Consider the following 20,162-nt stretch of genomic DNA (forward strand, 5'->3'; position numbering starts at 1 on the left):
ACGATTTATTATAGAATTGTCCACTTGAAACATACAATGTTAGTAACCAATGTCACCCCCAATAAATGGAAAATGAAAAAGAAGCAGAGTAAATTCAGGCAGTGGACTTTCTAAAGGGACGCTCTATGTTCATCCGGACCTGCAGGAGGGCAGCTGTCCGCCTGCTTGGGTAGAGCAGAGCATCTCTGCTGAGGGGCAGAGCTCCGCCTGCTACAATGTGGGGGTGGGGGGGCTGACACCAATGTCCTTCCTAGCTTTGTTCTGCGGTGAGGATCGCTCAGTCACGGAGCCTATGCACAAGCTGACACAGACGACCAGGAATGCCCTGGGCTCTGTGAATAGGAAGTATTCTGTCGGCTCCAATAAATACCCTTAAAAAATCCTCTTATTTTATAAAAAAGAAACCACTATTTTCATTTTCAATAACCATAAAAAAATGTGGCACCCACATGGTCTGGGTAGAGGGGAGGTAAGTTTTTTGCATAGAAACCTTTCAAATGGCCACAAGTCAGAGGCTTCCAACTCTTCCTCTCCATTTTCTCTGGGGGCCTGGCAACCTCACCCGACCTTAAAGGAACCCCTGAGGCTTGGGGGTTCCCTTGGGGCGGGGGGACGCTCCGCTGGCTGTGACCCCACACTGTCCGTCGGTCAATGTCCACGGAACCCACCTGGGAGACTGCTGGGAGGGGTAGGTGAATGCCGCCCCTTTCTGAGACTTCTTATGTTTTGGAGTAGATGGTGGTCCAGGGGTGAAAATCATATCTATTCTGGAAGAGAACACACAATGGGGTGGATTAAATGACCGAGAGCTTTACATGCACAGAGAGGAAAGCGATTCTTTCTAGTCCCTCTTTAGTCAGGTATGGGTTTGGAATACAGAATTAAACGGCAAAACACAGAGGGAGAGGGGAAGAGAAACAACGGCCGGGAGAAAGAGAATTTATCATCTCAACGTATTATCCTTTCTCGGTCCGGTGGTGCTGAGGGCATCTCCACATCCCAGGGGAGAGGCAGCCAAAATCCCTGAGCCAGGTGAAAGTGGCATCTCCTTATTTTTCATAGGAAATGTCACGTGTGCTGCAAGCTTATCTGGTCTTCCAGCTCATCTATTCCTCCCCAGCCATCCAGTTGGGGCGTTTTTCCTGCTAACCCCTCGGCTCTGTTCTTAGCTGTACGGCTCTTGGCTGCCTGGCTTCTGGCAGGCTTCTCCAGCCACCAGAGGCCCGGACCTGACACCAGCCATACCCTGCTTCCTTTGTGGCGTGACGCACCAGCTGCCCATCTGGGCAGCTTCGAACACAACAGGAGACACGTGTGCCCGTCGGGCTGCAAAGCTGAGCAGGGACAGGGTGTGGGAGCAGCCTCGAAGGCCCATCACATGCCCGGGACCACAAAGACCACGCACCCAGCACAGTCATCACTCACTGGGTCTCTGCAAACCCAGCTGTTCCGCTGTTGACACCACCATATACTAGACCCGCCCTGCCGGTCTCGCTGGCCAACTCGAATGTTAATCAGTGTAGCTGGGACGTGCAATTCATCATCCAGCCAGTCAGCCTTCAGCTATGACTCATGGAAACACATTTGACAGATAAAGATAAAAAACACTGACAGTGTACAGGTCCTCTCTACGTTAAGATGGGCTGATATTCCGGAGCCGGGCACGTCCTGGATGTCACGGTCCCCTGGTCTCCCACAGGGCCGTATCTGCATGAGCAGCAGCAGGTTAGGCTCAGCGCTCGTTCGCAGGCCGTTTGTAAAGCAGGCATCAAGTACTGGCTGTGTGCCTGCCCCTGTGCTAGGAAGTCACAGCTCAGTTCCACGTTCACAAGCATCCCTCCAACCCAACGGCAGGGTTAACTTCTCACTCATTAAACGTGACAGTCCTAGGGACGCTGCAGGACACCCCAGTGGGGAAACCTCACTCTGATGAGGGGACTGAAGTCCAGAGGGGACCTCATGTCCATTTCAACGTGAGTCAGAGAATGAGCTTCAAATAGGACTTTGGTGTCCTGAAGTCGCATCTATGACTCCTGACAGCCTATTTTTCTTTATTTTTAAATGGTTTTCTTAAAAAAAAAAATTACGATTCATTAAAGATTCAATAAATCTAAGTAGGGAAAAAAACACACATGGACTCATCACGTAGTATCCAGTCACTGTAACCCTTTGAAAGCAGTCGGCCTACTCCTCCTCTCTGGGCCCCTGATGGGGGAATACACGGTGTGTGTGCATTGCTGAGTAAATGTACGTATGTTTTTGTGATCATATCGTAAATATATACAATGTGTCCGTAAAGTCATGGTGCACTTTTGACTAGTTACAGGAAAGCAACAAAAGACAATAGAAATGTGAAATCTGCACCAAATAAAAGGAAAACTCTCCCAGTTTCATACCTATTCAGTGCAGTTCGATGTGGGCTCACGCACAGATTTTTTAGGGCTCCTTAGGTAGCTATTCTGTATAGCCTCTACAGACTCGTCACTGACTGATGGCCTACCAGAACGGGGTTTCTCCACCAAACTGCCCGTTTCCTTCAACTGCTTATCCCACTGAGTAATGTCATTCCTATGTGGTGGCGCTTCGTTATAAACGCGCCGATATTCACGTTGCACTTTGGTCATGGATTCGAATTTAGCAAGCCACAGAACACACTGAACTTTCCTCTGTACCGTCCACATCTCGACTGGCATGGCTGTGGGCTGCTCCGCTGTATACACGATGTTATGTCATCATCTGCGCATGCGCACATGCTGCCACATTATCCTCCAGAAACTGGGAGGGTTTTCCTTTTATTTGGTGCAGATTTCACATTTCTATCGTCTTTTGTTGCTTTCCTGTGACTGGTCATAAGTGCACCGTGACTTTATGGAGACACTGTATTACTTAATATCCTCACAAGCTCTAGGCAGGATATATACACACACACACATACACACACACACACTTTATGTACACAAATATATGTCTATGTACATATAAATATATATTTACATATATAATCATACATAAACATATATACATGCATAAGTGTGTATATTTATGAGTATATTTTTCTTTTTTCTTTTTTTAAGCCAGAGAGAGAGACAGGAAGGGAGAGAGATGAGAAGCATTAATTCTTCATTGCTGCATCTTAGTTGTTAATTGATTACTTTGTCATATGTGCCTTGACCCGGGGGCAGTGGGGGATCCAGCAGAGTGAATGACCCTTTGCTCAAGCTAGTGACCTTGGGCTTCAGGCCAGTGACCTTTGGACTTAAGCCAGCGACCATGAGGTCATGTCTGTGATCTCACACTCAAGCCGGTGACCCCACACTCAAGCTAGTGAGCCCGCGCTCAAGCCAGGGACCTTGGGGTTTTGAACCTAGATCTTCAGCAAGCATCCCAGGCCAATGCTCTATCCACTGTGCTACTGCCTGGTCAAGCTATGCGAGTGTTTTATTAGTAATCATATTATGAATATATTCACAGATCATATAATTTTTTCACCTCATTAGATATATCTTTCGAAAGTCCCTGGAGGGGTACATGACTTGAATGAAAGCAGGTATCGTTTTTTCCTTGATCATTATTTTATAACTAAGAAGATGTGGCTATTACAGAGAATGGAAGCTACGTGACCAGTCAAACAGGGTTTGGCCTTTCCAGCTCTGCCACCTACTAGCTGGGTAGTTCTGGGTAAGTCCTTCGCCCTTGGAGCGTTGCTTTTCTCACTGCTAAAATGGCACCTAGAATGCACTACCTTACAGGATCAGACACGTATCGGTAGAGCACCCAGGTGGTCAATAAAAACGGTGGCAGTTACTTGGGCACTGCTGCTGCTGTTTCTGTATCTTTGCTAGTATTGTTTATAATGCCGGATGTGCATTTTTTTTCAATACAGTGAAAAATTTAGAGTTAGCCAACTGGACTCCGTTTGGATGATTCCAATTTTGTTGGTAGCATCCAAAGCATCCTAGTCAGGGGCCAGTCAGACATAGGCCTTCTTGGCCTGAGGCCTGGTCAGGGTGTTGACCTTGGCCATGTCAATGACACAGAGCTTCCTGTCAGCCTGCCTGGCCTGGCGCTGGCTGGCTCTGACATCCACAGTGTTTGATGGACGTACGTGTTGTTAAAATTTCTCCCCTGCGCTTTGGATTCTTTCTGAAGGCCTCCCCCTTCCCCTAAGGCTCACCCGGCTTTGCCCCCTTAGCGGTCAGGAGAACACGCGACTCCCAGGTGTGGCCCCCTTACCGCGTCTGAAGGTACTTGATCCTGGTGAGCATGTCGAGGTGGCCTGCAGAGTACTGCTCAATCACGTCCTTCACGTCGTAAGGCCTCAAGGTCTCCTTGAATTTTTTTTTATAGAGACGGAATTGTAAAATTCTGGAAGGTGAAGCAGAGACAAGTGTACATCATGGGTAGAGACCGCCGGAAACTCTAATTGAAGACTAGCAAACGCAGGTGTGGAGGGGGAGAAAAACACCAAAGAGAAAACCAAAGAGAAAAGGGCCTGATGGGGAGAAGTTCTGATTCCCGGTCCTGGTTCTGGCCTCTCGAACCACATGGAACAGGCCGGTTAGAACCTCTTCTTGTGACCACCTCCCTTCAACCATTTGCATCACAAGGACATCAAAGCAGCAGGAAGAGCTAACCTTTACTGGGTGCTCATTACAGACACTGAGCTGAGTACTTGATGAACAATCTGCTAATAGAGCGACTTGTAGATGGTGAGACTGCGGCCCCAGAGAGCCTCACCCTCCTCTCGGGGCCTAATAATGTGCTAACAGTGTCAGAGCTTTCCACAAACCCAGGTCTGAGTGACGACAAGGCCCACAGGTGACTATGTCACGCTGCTGCTGTCTACCTGAGGACCCCTGGCATTTCTCTTCCTGAACATTCTCTTTAATTCTTTGGCTTGTAAGTGCCTTTAAAGAGAAACCAGCTTCTGTTCCTCCACGTTTTCTCAGGCTTTTAGTAAAGGGAGATACCCAGAATCTTCACCTCCATCTTCCTGGGAGCCCGCATAGTCACCCCAGATGGTGAATGATCCCAGAAAACCCCATGCTGGGGTCAACTCCCGCTGAGCACGGTTCACCTAAAACTGCTCAACTCAGGTCAGCGACAGGAAACCCCGCCGACCCTAGGTCCTCCTGCCTCGGACTTGCTCGGGCCTTTTTAAACGGTGCGTTCAAAGTCCGTTCCGTTTGTCCTAGCCCATGGCTCCAGCCTCTGGATGAGATTTTGGTGTCTTGATGAAACCATCCAGTTAACTTGTCAGCCTTTCCAACCTTGTGTCATTTTATCGCTTGCCTTTTGCCCAGCTCCATCTGAGATAGGTGTCAGCAAAATAGGGCTCAACCCCTGGACCTGGCCTGCTGCCTGTTTTTTAAAGTAACATAATGTTGGAGCACAGCCACAGCCATTCATTTATGCACCGTCTACGGTGCGACAAAGTCAGAGCTGAGTACGTGCAACAGCGACCTATGGACCACGAAGCCTAAAGTGTTTCCTGTTTGGCTCCTTACAGAAAATGCTGGCCCGCCCTGCACTAGGACCTCAATGAACATGCTCAAAAGGACAGGGCAGCAGCATCCCAGCAGGGACATCCCTCCAGGCGGACACAGAGTCATCCCCGGGTTTTCTCTGAATGAGATCATTCAGCCAGGTACGAAGTCAGGAGACTGTGTTTCATCCAGCCGGATTCCTGTCATGTTGTACACTGTGGTGTTACGAGAAAGCAGGTCAGTGGCTTAGCTGAGGTCCACATGTTACAGCACTGCTGTTTTTCTGATCGACTGGGCTGGGAACCTTGCTGAAATACCATGACTAGTTCTTGGGGAACCAACCTAGTTTCTAGAATTCACTGCCACTATAGTGGACTTCTTATAAGCCCATATCTCAATCAAAGTTTTCTTCAAGGACTGGCATATGTTTATTTTCTTATAGAGTTTTAAAGAAATAAATAAGCAGGAGAAACTATAGTCTTGTTGGATAGAGACCAAAAAATAAAAATAAAAAATAAAAATTCCTGCAATTGATTATCTTGTTAAAAAGTCTAATTTAAAAAGTGCTCTGTAGATGAAGGCAGAAGAAACGCTATTTTGAGTAACAGGTCTATCTAGAAAGAAAGCTTCATGTCAACTGCACCCCCCCTCCCCAAACCATTAAAACAAATGGAGGCTGGAGTCAGGCGGGAGTGTGACAGTTGAAAATGTTGTCAGGAGCCAGTGGAAGCGTCTCTATGAACAGGACAGCAAGAGTCGCCCAGGATGACTTGCTGATGTACAAATAATTTTTCTTTAGGCAGCGGTCCCCATGGAGTACTGACACACTCTGTCCATCTGCCTCCGGGGTCACCTGCCCAAAGCCCAGAGCGCTTTACAAAGCCATGTCCTACGGAGTTGAGCCAGGGCCTGGGGAGGCCCGCAGGCGGGGGCAGGCCTCACCTGACAGCGCGGATGGCGGCCTTCAGGGTGGGGATCATGTCTTCGACGAGGAGGTCACTCCCGTAGTCCCTTTCTTCCGCCATGGGATCGCCCGTCCCGGCCTCTGGGAGGGAGACACACGTGTCAACGGCAGGCCCCAGCACTTGGAAAGGCTCAGGGTCCTCGTTCGGTCGCAGTCTCCCCAGCTCAACCCCCGGGGCCTTGTCCCCTCCAGGAGCCCCTGCAGCGCCCAGCTCAACCTCCGCGGCCTTGTCACCCCCTCCAGGAGCCCCTGCAGCGCCCTCCGGCAGTGACGTCACTGGGCCTTTCCCAGCATCCCCCTCCTCTCACCCAGGAGTCCGAGGCCAGTGCCCGCAGTCTGGGACTGCCGGTTGGGGGAGAAACCCTGGAGGGGAGCAACGTGAGATCTGGGGTTCCAGAGGGGCCCCTTGGAGGCAGCAACAGGCACACATGCTGGCATCAGTTCAGATTCTTGCCCTTTCAAGTCACTGTCCTGGTGACCTTGGGGGAGGTCACTTTCTGAGCCCTGCTTCTCCTGTTTTCATTGTGGGCGGGGAACACAGAGGTCTTGCTCCTGCAGCCCTCCAAGGGTGCTGCTGCTCTTCTGACACATCTTCCCAACCCCTGGGGGGCTCAGGCCCCGGGGTCTCCAGGTCCCTCTGCACCTGGCCCCTCTCCATCCTTCCCGTCAACCTCCATGGCCGTGCACTCATCACTGCCACCCAAGGGACCACGGTGACAGGTCCCAGAGCTCCCTGACGGGTCTGCACAGACGAACACAGTGACCGTGGCCCGGGAGGACAGCTACCGGCAGCCCCTGCCCTGTGAGTGGTGGGGATAAGTCACAGGTGCCTCCAGCCCCGGGATGCTGACAGGAGGAAGTGAGAAGCTGGCTCAGGGAGGGTGGGGAACGGGTTACTTTGCAGACTGGAAGGTCCTTCAGTGGGGGAGAGAGGGCAGGAGGAAGGAAAGGGGCTGGGGGAGGCAGGCATGGCGTCCCCGGGCGGGGAGAAGAGCGGCCTTACCTTCGGAACTCTGCCAGAAAGCGTAGGCTTTCATGCGGAAGGCGGTGCGGAAACGCTCTTTATTGTTTAAGCCAACAGGCTTTGGTTCTTTAGAAGGACTTTCTTCTATGGCATCTACATTCAGAGGGGTAAATAGCTTTCCTTTAGTATTGCTACCACGAGGATTAGAAAGGCGAACCCGATCCAAGAGACCCAGCTTTTGGCTAAAAAATAAGCAAAAGTGAACAATTTTCCTCCTTGAGTGCAGGCTCTCGTAAAACTCCCCGTCCCTCTCCATCAAGACCGACACATCCTCCTCCGCGCACGCGCACGCGCGCGCGCGCGCGCGGGGCGGGCGCCCTCCACGCTAACCCGGCAGGAGCAGCTCGGATGGGGCGGGGCTGGGTTCAAATCCTAGCTCGCCCATTTGCTGGCTGTTACACCTCGGGCACGTTTCTTAACGCCTCTGGACATCAAGTTCCTCCTGTGCTTACGCAAAGCTTAAATGTCAGATGCTAGCTCGCCCACACCTGCAGCAAAGCCTCAATACTTCTCCATCCCTACCGACCCCCTGGGCATCAGTCACTGCCCTTCGGACCACTCCATGCTGCCCAGGTAGGGACTTACACGGGGAAAGCCTCATCAAATGTTCCTAGGGCAAACTTAAGTCTCATAAATGACATAAAGCAGGTAACCTAACCTGGTGTCCACAGGCACGCCCACCCCCATGGGTCGGATTTAGGGGGGCATCCATGAGCTCGGATGGAGACAACACTGCTCCTTTAACTTGATACCATGTAACTGAGATTTAGCACTTCTTCCTATTCAGAATATAGGTAATAAGCCCCCGCGATAGACTGAATACACGACATATTCTGTGACTTTCCACCTCCAAGCACTGCTAGGCTTGTCAGTTTTAGAGTTATGGTGGCGTTCAACCTGCCACCAGGGTCCTGCCATTAGATCTGTCACAGAAAAGCACATCCATGACCCCATCTCAAATGTTTCAATATCCTCCTAGTCACGTTTTGATTCAGTGTTGACCCTTGAACATGGGTTTCACTACACAGGTTCACTTAGAGTAGATGTTGAAGAATAAATATACAGTTGACCCTCTGTACCCCTTGGCTTTACATCCATAGATTCAACCAACTGAGGATAAAGACAGGATTTCCATGCTGCACTTGGAGGCCCATGGACACGGTGGGCCCTCTGTACGCAGTGGTCTTTGCTCGCTTACCTAGGGCACTTGGCCATTGGTGTATTGTGGTATCCGCCGGGGCCTAGAGCCAGTGCCTGGGCGTACCAAGCACGACTGTAATTACATTTTTGGGGAGTCAAAAATTACACGTAGATTTTAGACTGTGGGGGTCAGCGCCCCAACCTCCGTATTATTCAAGGGTCCATTGTCATTAGTTTTCCTAACTACATACAGTTTACACTGCTCACAAAAATTAGGGGGTCAGGGACCGTGCAGACACTCCTGTACTTTCAGCCTTTTGTACAGTGCATGTTCACCAGTGAAATAACAGTTGGTTTTGCATCTCATTTGCATAATCAAACAACTTTCTTCGATTTGTTGTTTGCTTTTCTGATGTTCTTGTTTAATAAAAAAAATCAAATGCTTCTTTTTTTATCACTTCATATTCATTTTGAAATATCCTCTAATTTCTGTGAGCTGTATATTTATGAATTCAAATCTATTATTCTGAGAAAGGGTCCCTGGATTTCATCCTACCACCCAAAGTGTTCTTGGCATAAAACAAAACAAAACAAAACACAGTTAATAAGTCCAACGTAAAGCTGCCCTGTTGTAAAAACCAGCTCTGCCTTGCAGTCCAGCTCTACCCTTCACCACCGAGGTGGCCTTGGGCACATCCCTGAGTCTGTTACCTCATCTTTAAAATAGGGAGAGGCTCTCTCGCTTCACCTACTTGCTGAGAGATGGTGTTGGTTAAGGACTTGGCACAGAGCCCAGCACACAGCGGCTGCTCTATAACTATTACCTTCGTCCTTCTATTTCTCCGCCTGCACCCCTCACCCTAGTGGGCACGAGGAATGAAGTCCTTCCCGTGTGCTACACAGCACAGAGAAGCCACGCTGCACATTGTACTCAGTTCAGTGGCTTCCTCTCTGTTGCCCACACCGGCTCGACACCACACACTTGTGGAGAAAATATATGAGAGCACTAATGTGGGCTGTTGAGTCAGCTCCACATTGAATGGAGACAAAAGAGTGTTTCTAAAGAGTGTCTGGTTATGGCAGTCAGGTGCTCAGCGCCAGGAACGGCTGCCAGTCTTTGCCATGAGGTGCCCTGTGGTGCTGAGTAGTGCGGTGCCATGCAGTGTGGTGTGGTGAGGTCAGTGCGGGGCTGTGCGGTGAGGTTGGTGAGGTTACTGAGGGGCTGTGCGGTGTGAATGGTGAGGTCAGTGAGGGGCTGTGCGGTGAGGTTACTGAGGTGCCATGCAGTGTGGTGTGGTGAGGTCAGTGCGGGGCTGTGCGGTGAGGTTGGTGAGGTTACCGAGGGGCCGTGCGGTGTGAATGGTGAGGTCAGTGCGGTGCTGTGCGGTGAGGTTGGTGAGGTTACCGAGGGGCCGTGCGGTGTGAATGGTGAGGTCAGTGAGGGGCTGTGCGGTGAGGTTGGTGAGGTTACTGAGGGGCCGTGCGGTGTGAATGGTGAGGTCAGTGAGGTGCTGTGCGGTGAGGTTGGTGAGGTTACCGAGGGGCCGTGCGGTGTGAATGGTGAGGTCAGTGCGGTGCTGTGTGGTGAGGTTGGTGAGGTTACCGAGGGGCCGTGCGGTGTGAATGGTGAGGTCAGTGAGGGGCTGTGCGGTGAGGTTGGTGAGGTTACTGAGGGGCCGTGCGGTGTGAATGGTGAGGTCAGTGCGGGGCTGTGCGGTGAGGTTGGTGAGGTTACTGAGGGGCCGTGCGGTGTGAATGGTGAGGTCAGTGAGGGGCTGTGCGGTGAGGTTGGTGAGGTTACTGAGGGGCCGTGCGGTGTGAATGGTGAGGTCAGTGAGGGGCTGTGCGGTGAGGGGCCATGCTGGCGCTGCAGAGGAGGCCGGAACACCACTCCCAAGCAGGTGCCCTCCACCCTCTGAGCCCCAGGCCCGGCCGGGTTGGGGAGTCTAACAGCACCTGCTCCCTGGAGGCCTGGGAGCACTGTGCGTGGTGACAACACCTGTCACCTGTGTGCCTCCGGCCTGGCTGAGGACACGCAGAGTATGAGCAAGCATGTGCCGCACCTTGGTTAACCCTGGACTGCTCTCGGCCAACACTGTTCCCTTAATAACCTGCCCCCTGAATTCAGAGGAACGCCAAGACTCGCAGAGCTCCATTGTCCCTGACCTGAGGCTACGGCTTTCCAAGCTGCCTTCCGCACCAGAACTAGACGGATGACCAACAGGACAGAGAATACTACATCAGGGTCCGTGGGTGACAAATACCGGACAAGTCAGGAGCTTGACCGCACTCCCACGGAAGACTTTGCTGACTGCGAGCAAGTAAGAGGGGGGCTTGAGTCCATCGCTTCTCCGGCCCCCTTCGCCTTGGCCCCTGCCTCCGTGTCTTGAGGGTCTGTCATTCTATGCCCACCACGCCCCTGGCCTGTCCCCAGGTCTCCTCCTGCACGGCTGGGCTCACACAGGTCCTACAGCTTGTCATGCCCTTTCTCACCTTCCCAGCTGATCTCGATCCCAACTGCCCTTTCAAACCTCCTGAGTGTCCCCCACCCTAGAAATGACACACCCAGCCTTGCTCCAAAGCCATGCTGTGCTTTCTCTGTTATTGAATTTTTCACGCTGTGTGGAGATGGCACATTCCCACGGTGGCCCGCCCACCTGGATCACGCAGTCTGAACAAAGCAGAGACGCTGCCCAGTCACCCCTGGGCCCCCCACACACACTGCTCAGCGCATTCTGACACGCAGGGCAGTGGCGGAAGCCGTGGGCGCCGGGCAGCGGCAGCCGGGGTGGAAACTTCCCGAGAAGGATGTGCCCTGGGACACCGGACTCATTCTCTCTGGTCCCCCACTTCCCTTCATATACAAGGATGCCAATCAGTCATTGCTGCACACAGCTGACTAAGGGTTAAATGGGAATGCAAGTAGAACGCTGAGCCTCTGTCTGGGAGGCCGGAAGCCTTCAAGAAATGCTGGCTGTCATCATTTTCTCGGAAAATAATCCTCTTCCTACATCAGCAATAGAAGGCTAATGATGTGTGAAAAGGATGGATAAAATTTCCTGGGCCACAAAATAAAGAGACCTTTTTTTTTTAATGAACTGAAATGAGTTCTTGGGTTTTATGCATTATTTTACAGTACTTTCAATTTAAAAAATTTTTCTATCACAGTTGACATTCAATATCATTTTACATCACTCCTTCACCCTAGTCTCCAACACTCCACACTGTCACTGAACTTGACCTCGGCAGGAGGTAAGGTTATGAGGACTTCATTCCAAATAAACTAAGCAAGACAGGAAGGAAGGGCAGCCACTCTGTCTTGGCAGGAAATCTCAGTTAAAATGCTGACTCTTGGAAAGATAATGAGAGGACTCTCTGGGTTCTATCTGCGCTGCATTTAGGATTTGTTGTTTGGCGTTTAAATGGTTTGCTGCAACCTCCCACAGGCTCCATGGCTGTGGCAAGGTCCACTCCTTACTGCCCCACTGGTCACGGAGGGCGGTTTATAAGGGACGCACTCTCTCAGCATGAGAAACCCAGATGCGTCGGCACAGGTCAGGAACCTCAGCTCTGAATTGCTCACAGCCATCGCCTCAAAGAGGCTTGAGGAATTCTTCCTGCAGTGGTGGGTGATCAGCTTACTTCTTTTTTTTTCTTTTCTTTTCTTTTTTTTTTACAGAGACAGAGAGAGAGTCAGAGAGAGGGATAGACAGGGACGGACAGACAGGAATGGAGAGAGATGAGAAGCATCAATCACTAGTTTTTTGTTGCGCATTGCGACACCTTAGTTGTTCATTGATTGCTTTCTCATATGTGCCTTGACTGCGGGCCTTCAGTAGACCGAGTAACCCCTTGCTCCAGCCAGAGACCTTGGGTCCAAGCTGGTGAGTTTTCGCTCACACCAGATGAGCTCGCGCTCAAGCTGGCGTCTTCGGGGTCTCGAACCTGGGTCCTCGGCTTCCCAGTCTGACGCTCTATCCACTGCGCCACCGCCTGGTCAGGCTGATCAGCTTACTTCTTAACTGTGTTGTCTGAAATCTAAGCCTGCAAAGGGTCATCAAATGCAAGTCAAAGTGCACCCCTGAAATGCAAAATCCATCTCTGCCTTTCTCCATGTGGATTTCCAGTGCACGATTCAGGCCTTGTGCTTAGAGGTGCTGCGCGTCTGGGCCAGAAAAATCCTCCTTGGAACTTACAGCATATTTCCCTGGAAAACTGGGGTCCCTGACAGACAATTCTAAAGCATGAATCAGAAAAACTGGAACAAATGGATGTGAGACAGGGAAGTACAATCAACGTTGTTCTGTCCTGGGCTCCTGCCTCAGACCTCCGCCCCAGGCAAGTCCAGCCGTAACTCTGGGCAGTTCCCGGACTTCACACCTTCCAGCCTATCCACATGTCGTGACTGGGGCTTAGGAAAATCTTCATTCCTTCTTTTATCTAAATGATTCAGACTTTTTATCTGAAACTTGGTCAGACTCAGTGGGGAGCGTTACGAAGCTCACTGTGCCCCCCCCCCCCCAGGCAATCTGCTTTACCCACCACAAGCAGCCTGTATTTTGATCCTTCACGGAGACTCCCGTATTAGTTTTTTGATTGGTTCATAAAGCAGAGGGAATGGGGTGCTATAAATCCCCCCCCCCATGTTCCAAGAGGAAAACTGAGACTAAGCCCTTAGGACATGGCGGGAATCGCTCTGAGGCTGAGCAGAGTTGGTCCCCGCCTCATCTCTGCATCTCGGTTACTCGCACCCTGGCACCAGCATTGCCGGGTCTGGGCGGCAGAAAAATTACTAATAGCCATGGGATTGGGCCAAGGCTCTTATTTTGTTCTGGGTAACAATTTTCTCATTAGTAAAATGAGGGGCTTGACTTAATTGAGCTTTCAATCCCTGCACACCTTCAACTGTCATTGATTTGAGGGCATGGGAGGGGATGGCTTGCCAACATCATCTATCACCCGATGAGACAAATTTCATGTGCCTGATATCTCAGGGAGACTGCCAAGTGTGAATTGTAGCATCTGACCACATGCTTCTTCACTCCATAGTAGATCCTGGCTCTGAGCCTTTCCCTGCCTCCACAGTCCCCTCTCACGGCAGGGACCCTGGCGACGTGAGCCAAGAAAAGGCAGGAGGAAATAAAACAACGGATTAGGTTAAGTGTTCCCAGTCAGTGTGAGGATCAGAGTAGCAGCCAGGGCCATGAACTACAAAGACAGACCAGCTGGGTCCACAGCCTCGCTCTTGCTACGTTCTTAGCTTTATGACCTTGTGCAAGTCACTCGTCTCTTAGAACCTCTATTTTCTCATCTGTAAAATGGAGACTAAAAATAGTTTCTACCCAGGGGGTAGCTACAAGGGCTAGATGTGCTTAAAACTATACCTGGAAAACAGTAAGCCTTTCTTTTATAAATGACAGTCATTATACCTGAATTCTCTGATCCAAAGAATGACCATCTATTAACTTTGACAGCCCTGCAATGGAAGGCCATAGGACAAGACAGGAGATACAGAAGCACCCTAGAACACACTTTTCTCTCCAAAGACAAACGCAGAGAAACATCCCAAAGGCTGCTGTTCAGACTGAATTGTTTGAAAGTACCAAGTAAAGAATTGGGCTGAAGCAAAGAGTTATTGACCACAGTCACCTGTTTTAAAAATTCAGAAAATGCTACTTTCTATCAAACAAACGCCCCTAACCAACAGCAGTCCTGTACATCTAATGAGCGGTTAGAACTGGTGCTTAAAATGATGTCCCTAACACAAACTAGCAGTCTTTTCTGGTCTGATCTATAGAATAAATGAAGCCTGGTGTGGTTTCCCGTTGATGTTCTGTAATGCACTATTATTTTTAGAGATTTGAGAATTTATGGGTAGAACTATGGTTTTTGTCTATTCTATGTCCCATCCCTATTCTTCAGGTAGAGGACCGGATTGGGTTGGGGAAGTGATTCTTCCAACATCAACCAAGTGACTCTAATGGGGGCTGCCAATCATGTCATCGTGAACTCATATCCATTCACTCTGAGAGGTGAACGCATGACCCAGAGTTGGGCTTACTCTCTGAGCCACAGAGCTTGTCCAAGTATGTGTGTGTGACACAGATTGGGCCAACCTAAGTGCTCCCCTGGGAATTTTCGAAGCGACGCTGGGTGAAGACAAAGAGAAACTGTGTGATCCCGGGGCTGCCTGCGTCCGCGCTTTATCAGGATGGCGAGAGTCAGCGGGAAGAGTGGAGCACAGGGAAAAGCAGAGACAAGAAAGGAGAGAAACCCCAAAGGCCCGGTTCCTTGTTTCCCAGGGGTTCCCACCGTGTCTTACGGGTGAATATTGAGCCATCACATTTTCCTCGTAGTCCAAGGTGACTTAAGTTGGGTTTACGACACTTGTAGAATAGAGTTTTTCCATCCATCCATCCATCCATCCATCCACTTTTTCAGTAATCCTCAAAACGCACCTATCTGGGCCTTAATTAGTCCATGCACAGTGACATTTTGCATGGATCTTTCAGTTTGGCTGAATTCTGTTCATTGTCTATTCTAGAGGTAGATTCAGTGACTTGCAGTATCAACATTTGCATGACTTAAAACCCTGTTGGTCCTAAGAAAAGGAGGGAGAGTGTACCCACTGGGTGTCCTGAGACCTGGATTGAGTAACCCCGGGAGCTCATGGGCTCTGTAACTTGGAGTGAGCCTGTCCTGCTGGAGGAGGGGACATCAGAGAGGATCTCATAGGTGTCTTCCCTGTGTGAGCCACGAGTCTGAAGTTTGGTCTTGCCACTCAGCTGGGTGATCCCGAGGGGATAACTCAGTCTCTCTGCGCCCCAACCTCTCCAATCCAAACATGAGGCCTTGAGGATACACAGCGGTTGTGAGGGCCAAACGGGATAACGTAAGCAGGACTCCAGGCACAGAACCCAGCCCCAGGGAGAAACTCAGGAAGTGGCTGTTGCTGTTGTCACTATACAGGTGTCCCTGAATAAACTAACATGAAGATGGCACAGGGAAGCGTGGTCCCAAATCTCTTTTATCTGTGACCAGCATGGCTGCCCAGGGGCCCTACACCACACGGAACTGGGCTGTCTGTCCGACACAGTAGAGTAGGAGTGGGAAGAAAGAAGTTCATGGTCAGAAACCTACCTGGCGGCTGCCTCCATCTGCTCCTTCCTACAGGGAGAGGAGGGAGAGAACAAACAGGCGTCAATTATCCAGAACCCCTCTCCAAGGTGTGCCCTGAATAAGCGTCAATTATCCAGAACCCCTCTCCAAGGTGTGCCCCGAATAAGCGTCAATTATTCAGAACCCTTCTCCAAGGTGTGCCCCGAATAAGCGTCAATTATGCAGAACCCCTCTCCAAGGTGTGCCCCGAAGCCTCCTTCTGATGAGGAAAGGAAGAGAGTGGAACTCCAGGACAAGATGGTGAGTCTGGAGGGGAACCACTGAAGGAGGTGGGCTTCCCAGGCCAGACCCCAGACCCTGCGGCTCTGAGCATTCAAGGTTCTTCGCAGCCATTCCTTCGTTTACGCATCCGGGAGATGGTTACTGCACACTTTCTCTGCCCCAGGCCTTGTGCTGGGCTCAGGGGGTTTGTTCAGCGATGGGGACAGACCAGGGAGCCAGGAATTCCATAACTTAGCGGCTCTCAACACTCCTGTCACCACTATCATCATCATGGTCGATGTCATCATTGCAAATATTACTGAGCAATAATGAATGAACAGACAGATACTGTTTTAAGTGCCTTTTATTAACTCATTTAATCCTCACCACAGCCCTACAGAGTAAGTATTAGTATCCTCCCCATTTTCCTGATGAGAAAAATGAGGCACAGAGAATGTAAGGAAATTGCTCAAAGTCTCACAGGAAGCAGCAGAGTCAGCTCAACATCCAGCTCCAGTGTGGCCGTGGGCGGGTCACACAGCCCCTGACCCGTGTCTTCTCCTGAAGCGCCCGGACAGAAAATGCACTGACGTTCTAGGATTCGCAGCTCTCCCCAACACAACGTGTGGCTTTGAACAAGCTCTTGAACTTCTGGGGACCTCAGTTTCTTCTCATATAAAACTGGGTTTGGACTTGAAACTTCCTGAGGTTCTTTGCAATTCAAAAATAACAAGTTTAGGCCCTGGCCGGTTGGCTCAGTGGTAGAGTGTCGGCCTGGCGTGCAGAAGTCCCGGGTTCGATTCCCGGCCAGGGCACACAGGAGAGGCACCCATCTGCTTCTCCACCCCTCCCCCTCTCCTTCCTCTCTGTCTCTCTCTTCCCCTCCCGCAGCTGAGGCTCCATTGGAGCAAAGATGGCCCGGGCGCTGGGGATAGCTCCTTGGCCTCTGCCCCAGGCCCTAGAGTGGCTCTGGTCGCAACAGAGCGACGCCCCGGAGGGGCAGAGCATCGCCCCCTGGTGGGCAGAGCGTCGCCCCCCTGGTGGGCGTGCCGGGTGGATCCCGGTCGGGCGCATGCGGGAGTCTGTCTGACTGTCTCTCCCCGTTTCCAGCTTCAGAGAAATACAAAAACAAAAACAACGAGTTTATAACTTTAAATTGTAGGAAAAAATAAATAAAAAAGGAACAGCATCATCCATCACTTTTAGCTCCAAACACATAGATCCTTGCAAATGAACCAAGGGCGACCCTGAACTAAAAACCCTGACTTGGCACCTCTCCCAGGGACAGATGGCACAGCGCCATCCTTTGGGGTCTTCAGGAAGAATGGAACACAGTGCAGCCACCATGGGAAAGAGTCGGGCAGTTTCACAGGAGTGAAACACAGAGGTGCCAACTGAAATCTTAGGTATCTATCCAAGGGAGCTGAAAACATGTCCTCACAACATGCATCCACATCCAAATGTTTAAGGCAGCATCATAGCCCCAAAAGTGGAAACAACCCAAATGTGCATTAACTGATAAATGGAGAAGCAAAATGGGGCAGAGAAAATGGAATATTATTCAGCCGTGAAAGAGAATCAAGATCCAACACACGTAACAACACGGGTGAAATGTGAAAACATCAAGCTAAGTGAAATATTCTCTCCAGCAAAGGCCACCGAGTATAAGATATCACGTGTCTATGAGATACTCAGAATAGGCAGAAGAGACAGAAAACAGCATGGGTGCCGGGGCTGGGGGGACAGAAGTAACCGCCATGTGTCAATGTGAACACGCAAGAGGCCGCAGAACTGTCCACTTTATAAGTAGCACTACGGTATGTAAAATCCTCTTATGGCATGTGAAATGCAGCTCAATTAAGTTGTTACTTTTTTTTGGAAAAAGCATAAATAAAAAACAAAAAACATAGGAAGCAGATGAGGACACACCAGGACTAGTTCTCTGCCATTAAACCTGGGAAGTGAGACAGTCCCAACGGACTGTCTTGTTTCAGAATGGTTGCTAGGTGACTTTACACTTTTGTCCTTGAGAGAAAAAAAAAGAAATGTTCTCTCTTAGTTTTCAAGATGTTTTCATATCACCGCAGCTGTCTGCAGCACAATGGATTCCTCCAAGTCTCTGACAGCTAGGACAATGCCTTGTTTATAATAAGTCCACCCAAAGGAATGGGCCTGTTGCCAAGACCTTGGGATGCGCAGCAAATGGAAACTGCCTTGGTTTTGTGTTCAATGTGGTTGTACATGTTCTTGTTTTTGAGTTCAAGGTCACTCTATTCTCTTAAGGGGAAGGCACCTGCCCATTCTAAGAAGATTCTTGCTATCCCAAAGAAGACTCATTCTATGCAAAACCTGAAACAATTATGGCGGTGATAGAATTTTGGAATCAAAAGGAACCTAAGAGGTCATCTTTTGTACAAGTAAGTCTAATGACAGGGAAGAAGACACAGTTGGTAAACCCGAACGTTGTCACTCATTTACCGAAGCCCTGTTTCTCTTCCTCGCCTTACCTCTTCCACAAGTCATCCCTCCCTGAGTTATTCTCCCTTTACTGGTTCCCTTTCAGGTCCTCTCCCTACCCACTCTTGCTGCTTTTACCTTGGTCTAAGTCCTTATTGCCCCTTACCCCGAAGCCTGCGATCATCTGCTATCTGATCTCTTTGACTAAAATCTTGAGCTGGTCCAATCCATCCTCCAATCTCCTTCCTGTCATCTTCCTAAATCACAGAGCTGTGGTCACATGTCACTTTGTGGTCACATGGCTTCTCTTCATCTTCAGGATCAAGGTTAGATTCTTCCCCAAGACAGATACCTGGGACCTTCTTTCTGTGGTCTGGCCCCAGTGCTGAACATATTCAAGGGGCTCAAAAATATTGGTGGACTGGACGCCCCAAAGAGGAAGAGTCCCATGCCACTAGAACCTTAAGGAGTGATAGAACACTACAGCAGGGCTGGTGGGAGAGGTAAGTGCGGGCCTGATCTTTCAGGCCATATAGGTCACGGTCATGTTTTCACATTTTGGACCTTACTCTCTTTGCCATGGTCATCCACGGGAGGGTTTTATGTGGGGGAAATGAGTCAATAGAATCCAGGTCTAAAGACACGTGGTACAGCACATTTCGGAGCAGGTCCCAGCTCCAGCTGTGAAGCCGAAGCTCCCTCCACTTTCCTTCCTAACTCAAGAATATTATAAGCAACCCTGCATTCTAGCCACGCGCTTAGAAGGCTGAGCTCAGGACCGCAGTATCTAAGCCGGGAAAGAAGCAGTCTGGTTTGGCAGCCCACGTGCTGAAACACCACAGCCTGGGGGCCTCTGGAGGTGGCTGACCTTGGCTGAGCTCATTTCACCATCAGCTCCAGCTCACTCGTCTGTGAGAGGTGCCAGGTGACACCCACTGTGAGGTCTGTCTCCAGTGGAGCACCGTGGGCCAGTGTCGGAATCCCCTGGGGACTTCTGCCACACCAACGCGTCTGCATCCGCCCAACCTCCCACTTCCAGGTGAAGGCACCTTACATTTGAGAACCGCTGACTTAGGCTGTAGGGTGCTTGTGAGGATTAAAAGAAACAATGAACATGGGGACCGGAACATACTGGACACGTAATAAATATTAATTTATCTCGCTCTTTCACCATGCTGGCCCTGGAAGGAGGTTTTTATTTTTATTCCCTTCCTTTTCATTTCCCCTTTCTGAAAACACAAAACGACATATCTGGGTCACCAGAGGGTCCCTCCTGCGGCTTCCTCCACCTGGGTCCCTTCCCTGATTAGTCACCCTGGAGTGTGGCCTGGGCCGGGACTTGTTAAGCATCCCGGTGACTCTACTGTGGCCCATGGCCAGACAGGGAACTGCTGTCCCAAAGGACGTCCTCCAGGATGCCGGAAAGGCCACAGGCACCAATACAGACCCACCCACAGGAGGGCAGGTCGGTCATGCCCTGAGCGCTCTGGATGGGTCACCACTTGCCTGAAGAACGGAAAAGAGACGACTGACTCATAGAACCTCCATGTGGCCACCAGGTCGATCCTGTTGGGGTTGGTAGCATAGTACCTCCAGGCAGCCTGCGGGGAGGACAGAGGGACCTGGTGTCACCTGAAGCTCGCACACCACTGGGTAAGCCCTTGACTCTGTAGGGCTCAGGTGAGCGTTGAGGTGACATCCACAGAAGCTG

The 20,162-nt window shown here is 50.5% G+C and overlaps 1 protein-coding gene across 1 annotated transcript in view; it reads right to left on the reverse strand.

The window, feature by feature from the left end:
• KCNQ3 (potassium voltage-gated channel subfamily Q member 3) overlaps positions 1 to 20,162 on the reverse strand; it is a 218,787-nt gene that overhangs the window by 7,664 nt on the left and 190,961 nt on the right. Inside the window, exons 8-13 of the mRNA XM_066379540.1 lie at positions 19,958 to 20,052; positions 15,755 to 15,781; positions 7,454 to 7,656; positions 6,429 to 6,531; positions 4,234 to 4,365; positions 669 to 767 (exon numbers count right to left, since the gene is read on the reverse strand). Coding sequence (XP_066235637.1) covers positions 669 to 767; positions 4,234 to 4,365; positions 6,429 to 6,531; positions 7,454 to 7,656; positions 15,755 to 15,781; positions 19,958 to 20,052 — 659 coding nt within the window. The remainder of the gene's footprint in view (positions 1 to 668; positions 768 to 4,233; positions 4,366 to 6,428; positions 6,532 to 7,453; positions 7,657 to 15,754; positions 15,782 to 19,957; positions 20,053 to 20,162) is intronic.

The sequence above is a fragment of the Saccopteryx leptura genome, chromosome 3 (assembly GCF_036850995.1).
Source record: "Saccopteryx leptura isolate mSacLep1 chromosome 3, mSacLep1_pri_phased_curated, whole genome shotgun sequence".
In the NCBI taxonomy this organism is placed as follows: domain Eukaryota; kingdom Metazoa; phylum Chordata; class Mammalia; order Chiroptera; family Emballonuridae; genus Saccopteryx; species Saccopteryx leptura.